The 11,314-nt window shown below is 53.4% G+C and overlaps 2 protein-coding genes across 2 annotated transcripts; both read right to left on the minus strand.

Annotated features, from left to right (window-relative positions):
- Positions 1-1,070: 1,070 nt before the first annotated feature.
- Positions 1,071-2,718, minus strand: DCS_03378 (acyltransferase; the record flags this gene model as incomplete). The annotated part of the gene is made up of 2 exons (XM_040800697.1): positions 1,071-1,846; positions 1,929-2,718. The coding sequence occupies 2 exons, from the start codon at positions 2,716-2,718 to the stop codon at positions 1,071-1,073; spliced, it is 1,566 nt and encodes a 521-aa protein (XP_040655730.1).
- A 6,646-nt stretch (positions 2,719-9,364) lies between these two features.
- On the minus strand, positions 9,365-11,314 carry DCS_03379 (uncharacterized protein; the record flags this gene model as incomplete). Its single annotated transcript, XM_040800698.1, has 4 exons — positions 9,365-9,662; positions 9,714-10,339; positions 10,419-10,733; positions 11,003-11,314. The coding sequence occupies 4 exons, from the start codon at positions 11,312-11,314 to the stop codon at positions 9,365-9,367; spliced, it is 1,551 nt and encodes a 516-aa protein (XP_040655731.1).

Here is an 11,314-nt window from a genome sequence, read left to right on the forward strand (position 1 = left end):
TCCTAGCTTAAGCATTGTTGCAGCGACCTATCCGAACTGCTGGTTAATAATACTAGCTGGTTCGTCTAGGGTAAGCCAAGCATAGGTCCAACATTCAGTGTTCGAGTTAGGCTGCATAGACTGATACCCAACATCGATCGGCAAACAAGCACCAGCCCCGCCAGTTTTGGAAGATATTATGAGAAGGATTATTGTGTGCTCTAGGATTTATTGGGGGATGATATGTCATTTTCAGGCCACTGGCAATATTTACGGGGGTTGACCGGTCCCATTTCCATCGGCTGGTAGAAGGTGACAAGGAGAGCATAAATTATCAGCGCTGTAGTGGTTTGCCGGATTATGTGAAACAGCATAGTGGGCACGGCTAAATTCTTGGCATGCAACCAGGGCATCAGATGTGATTGTTCAACACCGTCCTCCATGGCTTTACTGCCACCTGTTTCGGTTGCAATGATGGCCGCATGACTGTGCGTCCCGTGCAAATCAGCACCAGCAGCAGATTGACGCCAAGAGTAGCGAGAGGAGGGATAAGAGGCAATAAATGAGAGCGTTGGAAGGGTAGAGTGGTATGGATATGCCTGCAGGCCAACGCCTGTCACAATATCAATCTCGGCAGTTTATGTCCAAGGCTGAAGGTTCTTATAGCTCGACTGGGTAGCACATCAGCAGCATCAAGGCAGCTTCCGTCCGGCGACATGATTCCCCTATAGACGAGAAGAATGACGACAGCCACCAGAATTTGACATTCGACCGCCGAAAAGGGGAAACTAGGGCTGTTCAAGAAAAGCAATTTCTAAGCTGCGTATCCCGTACCATGCAAACAAAGTTGAAGCAAATGCAAGTACAGTGGAAAATCCTAGCCCAGTTACGCAAACATATTACCATAAAATACATCCGCAGCTGCAACACTGCTTCGTGACGGCTGTTTGGAGATTGCTGCCGCTGGACCAAAGCAGTTGGCAAAAATATCAGCCCCTTTTCGGTACAACAGGAAAGGACAGCAGCACTCAGTTGTCATGTTTATTCTGATTGATAACTATAGATCTAATTGTTGCTTCACTGCCCTCTAGTCATTCATCCCCGACAGTACACCATTTTTCAAACCACTTGGCGAACGCGACAGTTGGGACGTCGACCGCTCGCCAGAAGATATCGGCGGCCCATATGACGGTCGGAATGCAGAAGCAAGCGCCGAAAAAGAAGCCCACGTTGAACCAATACCCTTCGATCCCCGTAATACTGTACGCCATGCTCTCCCAGTGATAGCCAATGACGTGCATGACTGGGCCGTGCATGAGGTACATGGCGTACGATATTTTCCCAAGATACTGCATCGGAGCACTGTTGAAAAACTTCTGCCAGCCCCTGGAGTGGCCCACGGCGAGAATAAACACGATGGCACCCAGCGGCTGCCAGAATCGAAACTGTTTCTCCGTCCACCATGCCGGGATGATGGAAGTTAGGAACTTCCATCCGGGCGTCACCTCGCCTTGGTAATCAGGTTGTGACAGGAGATACAGACCTAGGAGGCTGGAAAGGGACCAAAGGATCCTTTTGTAGCGACCCCGGAATGGCGGCAGATGCTGCTCTTGCGGGCACAAGGTCGGGCTCGAAGTGCCCGAGACATGACGATGAGCGCCCCGGATTATGTCCAGTTCCGCCAGGACCATGCCGCAGAGAAAGAGGAACAGATCCCATCTAGAGTTGCGATGGACGAACAGAGCAATGGCACCCACAATGACGAGTCGAACCACGGTGCGCAAACGAGCGGTTCCAACGATGACGACGAAGAGGCATATGGAGCATCGAAACTCCACAGGGATGGCCCACAGGTGCAAGTCATATTCTGCAAGGGACGGGACGGAACGTTAGTGTCGCATTCGAAAGAAAGTGTACAGTTGCATCGGCGTGCAGGGACAACTACTCACGTGGGGTCCCGTCACCATTGCGCCAGGTGAAGAAGGCGACGAATTCGTACATGTAGCCGACCCAGCTCCCCAGCTGGGCAAAGGTAGAGCCCAGGCGGTCAGGATGAATCTCCATGTAGTACCGGAAATACGCCTTGGTGTAAGCAAACTCGCGAGTCAGCTCGTAGACGCCGAGTCGCAAGAGCAACACAATGGCCAAGGTCGAAATCATGGTCGGGAGAAATAAGCGAATGCCTCTGCGGAAGACGAGCGAGCTCACGGCAGGATAGAAATCGGAATAGGCCCGGCGATGGATCAGACTCAAGAGGCGATAGGACAAGACGTAGCCGGAGATGACGAAAAAGAGGCAGACGGCAGGGGCGCCTTGGTATAGAAGGCGGAGGAAAGGAAGCTTGAGGATGTGGCCATGGTTCATGGAATTCTTGCGTCCCCAGCCCTCAGACGTGATGAAGGCCTGCATCGCGTAGTGGTTGAAGAAGACGAAGAGGGAGGCGATGCCGCGGATGCCGTCGAGATAGGCCGTGGCAGAGCGCGGCCGGGAGCCTTCTTGATGTCCCGCATGCTGGGGCCGGAGAAAGCTGGGGAGGAGGAAGGCCACGACGGGAAGCAGGAGAGGGCGCCATATGACGGATTTTAGATGACGACCGGGAAGAGACACGGCGGAGAGGAAGTGAGAAAGAGCAGGAGATGCCGATGCAGTGTCCCTTGGCTTCGGCACATCCTCGCTCTCGCCGTCCGAGACGGAGACGGCCTGCTCGTCCAGCAGGCCGAGCTGAAGGTCGTCTGGCATGCCGGACGGAACGACGGGAGCGGCGACAACGGTCGAGCAGGGATGTGCACTTGTATAATCAGCAACGAACGATGTTCATGCAGTACACGCATGCAGGCGTGCATACGCCCAGACAAAGTTGGCTTGTTTTGTTGAGAAGTGGAGAGTTCACGATGGCAGAGTCCACCAGAAAAGCGTGGTGCCCAGGTCGATATCAAGCATGGGTAAGTTATAATGATGCGAAGCGTCATAAATCGAATGGGATGGATAACTATTATGCAATACACCACACCATATCCATGTCACTAGCGTGCAATCCGTTATTAATATTACACCACGATATATGCTACTACATGCAGCATCTCAAACCCTTTTCTCCGGTAGAAGCATCATGTTGCACTTGACGCCCACCCCAGTACACGTAAATGTACGGCTACACTTACAGTTCGTGTAGTTACTTGCTAGCGGGTGAGCGGTTACAGAACGACGGCCTGCGAGTTACGGATCAATTGATCAGGGGTGGGCCGGCAATGAAACCTTATCACTCACAACACCGGCGGACGGCAGTGTGCCGATAGGGATTGGTCGACTGGCGAGTCTTGGATCAGGAAGTGTGACGCCACGGTTGCAGCACGCCAACCCTGAAATAAGAAGTCTTGGTGCCTGATCGATAGGTACATGGCGAGAACTCCGTCGATGCTCAGGACATAGCGGTAGGTAGTGGGAAGTTGGGTTGCTGGCCAGCCTGGGTTCCCCAGAGTCCGCATACATGGAACAATGCACACGCTGCTCCGTATTCGCATGTCATGGACACGTCCGCATACATGGAACACTGCACATGCTGCTCCGTATTTGCATGTCATGGACACGTATATCCGCATACATGGAACACTGCACACGCTGCTCCGTATTTGCATGTCATGGACACGTCCGCATACATGGAACACTGCACACGCTGCTCCGTATTTGCATGTCATGGACACGTATATCCGCATACATGGAACACTGCACACGCTGCTCCGTATTCGCATGTCATGGACACGTCCGCATACATGGAACACTGCACACGCTGCTCCGTATTTGCATGTCATGGACACGTATATAATACAATAGAGCAGTCCTTCATACTACTTGTACTATTGGCAACGTATTACGACATGCAGACTTGCCATCAACCCGGACAGTCGAACAGCAAATTCGAGCTCGATGAAAGTCTGTACAGGCCTCCCTCTTAGCCGTGTCGATGACTCCTAGTACATGTACTCGTACGAATACAAGCAAGCCAGGCCCGGATAGTACACAAACTCTCGAGCAAGTGTAAATGTACAGTGTAATACTCGTGCAGTTGACGTCCCAGGAGTGCTTCCTTCTCGTGAAAGATGCGTACACGTAGGCGTAGCCTCTCGCGTCTGAAAAAATCGGCCACGGCCTTGGCAAGGTAACAATACCCACATCCTGCCTCGGTACACTCCACCAGTTGGACGGGCCGCATGTCACATAGGTCCGTCTAATCTTACAGGTACTCCATTCTAAGTAGGAAGGCTGTGTTTTTTTCCGGGTTATCAGCGATGGCTTGTTGGCAAATTAGGTGCACAGTACGGAGTACTCCGGATTACTCAGTCCTATACTTGCTACAATACTTACAACTACAGTAGACGACACTTGGTAAACCCAGAGTTGTTGTAGGTCCTTGGTATTTCCCCTTGTTGAATCGTCAAGTCGGGGTCTTGCCCATTTCCAACTTCTTGCCTCCTCTCGTGGTACTCATTACTACTCAGGGGCAACGATGTACGAGTTCAGGCAACGTACAAGAATAGTAGTGTGCAAAAATGGCGTGAACACAACCCCCCGCCGTGGATATCCTATTAGTATTAGGATTGACCCGCCAACCGGGTCCATGGTGGTGACTTGGCCGATCGTTGGAACTCAATGACATGCAGTGCATCGACCATACAGCTAGCGAGAGTTGCTACTTACAACTACTGCACTTGTATTGCTGCAAGTACGGCAAATGAAAGTACGGAGTACTGTACGTGCACTTGTACGGAGAACACCGTACGCCGTGGCGAGCCTTGACCGGGACACAACACCTAGTACCGAGTTAGCACAGGCATGACTTGGGTATATCACTGTATTATATGACGAAATATAATTGCAGAGAGTACAACATATACTTGCAGTAAGTACATGTAAGTACGACGTACTTTGTTGTAGTTACAAGTGCACCTAGTTGCAAGTACTTACTATACTTTAGTCCGGTTATCTCGTTGCAGGGGGATCGGAGGACCCTCACATTATTGTGCAGATGCACGTACAAGTACTTGGGCTATAATGGTACTCGTGCTCCGATCTCGTAAATATTGATAGGCTCCCACGTACGGGTACGGTGTCCCCGGGGATGCCGGCTCGGCTCCGTTGTGCCCACCACACACCGATTTGTAATTACGTGTTTGTGACCGTACCCCTGCTCCATAAGTAGATGGACAAGCAGTGCGGAGTACCGTTAATAATAATACAAGTACTAATGAGTCACAATTACTCCAATCGGGGTACGCCGAACCACAAATCCTCTGCAAAGACAAGTATGGAGCACTTGTATGCACACCACTTGGAAGTAAGTATACAGGACAGGATTGTATGGATACACAAACTTACGTAAAAAGTAATACAATAGATGCAAGGCAGGCTATAGAGAAGCACAAATTCAACCACTCGGAGCAGGACATGTGAATGCACAACTCACGTCAACGTATCTGCACTCGCACATTCAAAGGGTATTGCAAGCACTCCGTACTCCGTACTCAAGTATACTTGGTAGCAAACCGCAACTGCATATAATTACCGTACGCAGTGCAAGTCGTTGTAAGTAAGCATCTACACAAATACTTGTATATTCCAGCCGATCCGCTCCCAGTAGGTGTATGCCGCTTGTATTTTTAAAGTATTACATGCCAATACGAATACGTAGCAGAGTGCCCGGCGCTCCACGTTTTGCCGACTGTAGGGAATGAACCCCGAACCCCCTATCCTGGTGACGTGGGCACGCGTGAATTGTGTGGTCGGATGTTGACAGTCATGACCACCTACATGTAATACAACTACAGCGCGGCCACCGACTGAGAGCTAGAAACACGAGTCTCCAAAATCGAGTCTAGGGAAGATAATAACGGCACAGGGTGCGCCGTCGGAAATGTGCGAAAATTCTGGATACAAGTGCCGTATTCCCCCGTTTCATGAACTCCTCGGCGGGGACGGCATGAGCGCTATCGTGCCGCTTGTGGTTTGTGCGTCCCATCACTCCGTATTAATACCCCTTCCTTTCCGCCCGTTGGTAATGGATGCTCCACCCCTGTGTCAATTTTTCGAGGGATTTATGCGTTACGCAACCCCGCGTTCACGATACGAGCCGAACGTTGGGACTGCTCGGATCCTAGCGGGATGATTCCTCGTGGCATTGCTGGAGGACCGACCCTATTCCGGCGTGTCGTGCGTCCATCTATTTGCGGCTACAGTAGTTTGTATCGTATGCACCGTACATTTGCATGTGAATAACGGCAGACGTAGCATCACACTCCCATCCTCGTGGTCACCTATTGCCAGCATCTGCAGGTACTGTACTGTGGTTGCAAATATATGAATCAGCGCATGGGGTACGCAGTGGGTGTAGACCTTGAGGTGAGTACCTTGCACTCAGGTGTACATGATGGCTATTCAACTCGGATATGGGTGTACATTCACATGCACTGTACTCGGTACGGAGTAGACTCTGCTCGCACATCTTGACCTCTGCCACGATGACGGTATGAAAGGGGGGCTCGTGTTCATTGGCAACCCGCCTGGGTCCGATTGCCTGCCTTGTAGTTTACTCTATGCAGTTTACTCTATGCAACGTATTTCGGCACACAGAAAAACATGTACCCAACTCCCATTGTCCATGGAAGTGTAAGAACTTGATTTAGCCTTCTCTCGTGTCACATCTCAAGGTCTCATCCAAATCGATCTGTCTTGCGGACTGTGGTACATCCTTTTCGTATTCGATTGGCAATTCTGAGAAAATATCAAGGCCACGAACCATCGGGAATCCGGCGCGTGATGGCCGCAGGATTGCACGTTTCCGGGTTGCAATCCTATCCCCCTTCTTGGCACATCTCTGTTTAGTCGCATTGCCCCTGCTGGATCGATCTAGTTCCAACCACTCTTTGTTGTCTTGTGCCTAAACATGGGTCATCCATCACCTTGGCCATTGTGCGGTTCATGTCCCCTTTGTCGGTGGTTCTCGTCGTCTTTGCCAGCCTTGGGCTCCGCTCGCCGATCAAGACCCGAGATACTGGGACGGCAAGCACGTAATATAGACAACGCACCCCTGCCATCCTTTCATAAGGCTACAATGCTAGTTAAAACTTGGAATAGTGCGTACCTGAAATTTTCGGCCATGAGCACACCTACTTGCCATTCTTTCCACTTGCCCGTGGCGAGTATTCTTGCTGGTTTCGATTCTTCGACTTGATCAATGCCCGACGGCATGAGCTCGTGTTTAGTCTATACGAGTTTGTCTCTGCACACATTGTACTTGCCGTGCCGCTATACTCCATACACGGCACTCCTATCGTACGTGCGTCCCCGACCGTACAACCAAGTAAGTGCTGCCCTTGTATTACTCCGTACACTATGGATGATTTGTACGAACAAGCAGAATCTTGACAAGGCCCATGCTACTGAGTACCTTTACATGTACATATACGTGTCCGGATATAATACGAGTACTCCGCGAGCATGGAGACTATCGGGAGAGGGGCGGAGGGGTGCGAAGGGTTCATGTAACGTGGGTCCGGATGGCCAAACTGATGCCGGCGAGCCTGTGAAATCGACGTACAATACGGAGTACCGTGGTGGAATAGTGGATATCTCGCGGCTCATGCAATATTGTCGGGCGGGCTGGGCAGTGTGCCAAAGCAGTAGGAGGATTCTGGAGGATCGGCATTTCCGTATCATCTAGCGCTTATTATTACTTGTCCACGTATTCTCGGGCGTTGAAGACTATCAATAGGAGAGTTGGTCTGTGTAATGGCGAGTACAGCCAAGTACTTACTCGGTGCTTGGCTGTTTGCTTGTTGGATTCGGAATATAAAGATGCTGATATCCCTCTGCTTCCTAAGCACGGGAAAAGTCACGATACTACTTACACCTTGCACGCCTACAGCCATTCCATTCTACCGTCAACGTACTTTTCTTCTTCTTCCTGGCCGACTGCTACGCTCCTGTCTCGCCGAAATGCAGATTATCGCCTTTACACTTCTAGTCTTGGCCGGCCTTGGCCTCGCCGCGCCTGTTTCCACAACGGAGCTGGACAAGGTGAGTAGTATCCGACGATGCCCCCTCCTTCCGGAGAGATTTGCTGTGCTAACATGACTTTTCCCTCAGCGAGTGAGTCTATTTCTTCCGCACCGAAGCTTGGTAACACTGCAGTTCACTAACGATACGGTTCTCCAGATGGTGAGTTTCGAAGCAGCACACGCAAACGGCATCTGACGGCTAATTCGCGCCATTCTAGATTGTAAGTTTCCTTGCCACGCGAGAACGGAGGGGTTGCATGTTCGTCCTGTAGTAACATGAATCTTTGCTATAGTTTGAGGTAAGATCTCCATGCGCAGCGAGAGATGACCACCCGGACGTTGTACTCACTCGGCTTGACGTCTAGCCGGTAAGTCAACCTCGGCCAACAAGACAAATTAACCGTCTTCTTTCTCATGTTGACCGTACACTAGCCTGTAAGTGTCATGTCAAAAATGTCCATCTCCGTCCGCATCAGTGCCGAGCTAATTTTCTACCATGACAGATTGTGAGTATTACCTTGACCGCGAATATGAACACGAAGACTGGACAAGACGTTAATCGTCTTTCTAGGATGTAAGCACCTCCCGTTCCGGATGAGAAAGGCGATTGTGATGGATACTAACGCGTCTTCCGACAATAGCATGTACGTTTCCACGCGTGATGATGCGATTCTAATCGGGTGCAATGCTCTAATTTCAGGAATGACAACAGTTTGTGAGTTACCGGCCATCAAGTCTTCCCCCCTGGATCCTATGTGCTAATTCGTCTGCCAACGCAAGCCCGAGAACTGAAATTGACGGCAAATCCCCGTCTGGCTTCCGGATGGTATTCGATCGGTTCATATAGCGGAGATTTGGGTTTTGTCAATGGCCGGCGTTGGGAGCAGGATTGGGAAAGGCTGAAGGGAACAGGAACGGAACAGGACGCTCGATACGGGCGCTACGATGATTCGTCTCGCTTTCCCACTTCACGCCAGTGCATGAACCAAACGTGTCGAGGCCACTCCGAGCGCTGCTTGCCCGGACGGCACGTTGATTCACCTGCCGCCCGACAAGGTGTGCCAGGCGGCAAGGAGCCGACGGGGCGAACGGTGATGCTCGTGGAAGAGATGGGCGGTTTCGTCGACGCCTGGATTCATCCTTGACACGGAACGGAGAGCGAGGGTGCAAAAAAATAGTGCAAGGAATAACGATTTGCATGTGAATCTAATGCAGGAGAAACAAGGAGAAAGAAAAGGCTTCAAGAGACATCGCCATGCCAAAAAAAAAAAGAAAAAAAAGGGAGCCAAAAGCTCCACGCAATTCCTCGTCCCCTCTGCTCCCACGTGGCCGCCTCACGCGTCCAGACGCTTTTCCGGATGCCCCGAGGGCAGGACATCCTGCACCGTCTCGTCGGTGCCCATGAGATCCTCCTCGATGGCGACGTGGTCCTTGATCTTGAGGAAGATGACGGGCGAGGCGATGACGATGGAGACGCTCAGCAGGACCCAGTTGCTGATGAGCTCCGTCATGAAGGGGATCTTGCGGGCGTCGAGGTTGGCCATGATGGCGGCGCCGGCGGACTGGATGCCCTTGTAGAAGCCGACGTAGTTGGCGGAGCGGCGGCCCGAGTTGGACAGGGCGCCCATGTACCTGGACGGGGTCAGCGGCGGGCGAGGGGACGGCCGGGGGGGTGAGACGCACCAGTAGACGGTGGCCTGCCAGGCGGCGTCGTAGAGGCCGTAGAGGATGTAGAGGAACATGGGGCCGACGTAGCCGCTGTCCTCCCAGTCGGTGGGCTGGAAGCCGGCGTCGGGGTTGACGGACTCGCGCGTGTAGGTCAGCTGGAAGGCGTAGCCGCCGCCCCAGATGGCCATGGTGAGGACGAGGAGGACGACGAGGGAGGCGCGGGCGCGGACGGAGCGGCGGACGTGCTCGATGTCGAGGACGTAGCCCCAGATCATGGCGGCGACGATCTGGGCGATCCAGTAGAGCAGGCTGTTGAGGGCCTTTGTGCGGGTGCCGAAGTGGGCGCCGTTGACGTTGTTTTGCTGGTAGACGTAGAACCAGTTGGAGGAGAAGAACATGGGGAAGAGGAAGATGACAAAGGGCTCGAAGCGGATGGTCTCGTAGAGGCCCTTGAGCTCGCTCTGCCAGCTCGGGTTCTTCATGAGGACGACGCGCGAGCCGTCGGGGCGGACGACGTCGGAGGCGTCGCAGAGGAAGAGGGCGAGAAAGGCGCCAAAGGCCATGAGGACGATGAAGCCGATATAGGTGCCGTCGGCGACGGTGACGTTGGCCGTCGTGTGGATGTTTGTTCCGAGCGGTATCTGGAGGAGCAGGCCGTCGGTCAGCGGCAACTCGGCGGGGAGGGGGGAGGAGGGAGGAGGGGGATGGGGGTGACGGTACCAGACTGCCGATGACGGCGCCCATGTTGAAGATGGCCCAGAACCAGGCAAAGTAGCGTCCCTTTTGGCGCTCGTTGGGGTAGGAGATCATGATGGTGCCCTGGGCGGTCCAGAGCAGGCCGGCGCAGAGACCGAGGAGGACGCCGGCAAAGATGTTGAAGGCCGGGACGTAGTGGTGGACGGAGACGAGGAGGCTGATGGCGTAGATGCAGTAGCCGACACCGCCAAAGGAGAGGGTCCACTTGACGCCGAGCTTGTTGACAAAGGTGCCGCCGAAGAAGCCGAAGACGGCAAAGGTGCTGTAGAGGGCCGTGTTCTAGCAGGTCAAGCTCGCGTCAGCAGAGGTAACGGCAGGCAAGCAGGCAAGCAGGCAAGCAAGCAGGCAAGCAAGCAGGCAAGCAGGCAAGCAGGCAAGCAGGCAAGCAGGCAAGCAGGCAAGCAGGCAAGCAGGCAAGCAGGCAAGCAGGCAAGCAGGCAAGCAGGCAAGCAGGCAAGCAGGCAAGCAGGCAAGCAGGCAAGCAGGCAAGCAGGCAAGCAGGCAAGCAGGCAAGCAGGCAAGAAAGCAGGCAAGGGAGCTTGTCGTACCATGTTGTTGGCGAGCGTCGCGTCGGCCTTTCCGCCGCCGCCCAAGCCGCCGAGGGCGTTGAACATGCCGGGGCAGAGGAAGCAGACAAAGGCGACCATGCCGAGCTGGGCCTTGGGCGAGGCGTACCAGGGCAGGGTGTAGCCAAAGAGGCGACGCTGCCGGTACCGCCAGCCGGGCGGCAGGGTGAAGTCGACGTCGGTGCCGTCATCGTGGTGGCGCGGCAGGTCGGGCGAGTCGGAGGTGTCGACGGGCGTGTCGGCGGCGGCCGTCGGCGGCGACTGCGAGGCCGCCAGCGTCTCCTTTTCCGACAT

The sequence above is a fragment of the Drechmeria coniospora genome, chromosome 02, assembly GCF_001625195.1.
Source record: "Drechmeria coniospora strain ARSEF 6962 chromosome 02, whole genome shotgun sequence".
Lineage (NCBI taxonomy): Eukaryota > Fungi > Ascomycota > Sordariomycetes > Hypocreales > Ophiocordycipitaceae > Drechmeria > Drechmeria coniospora.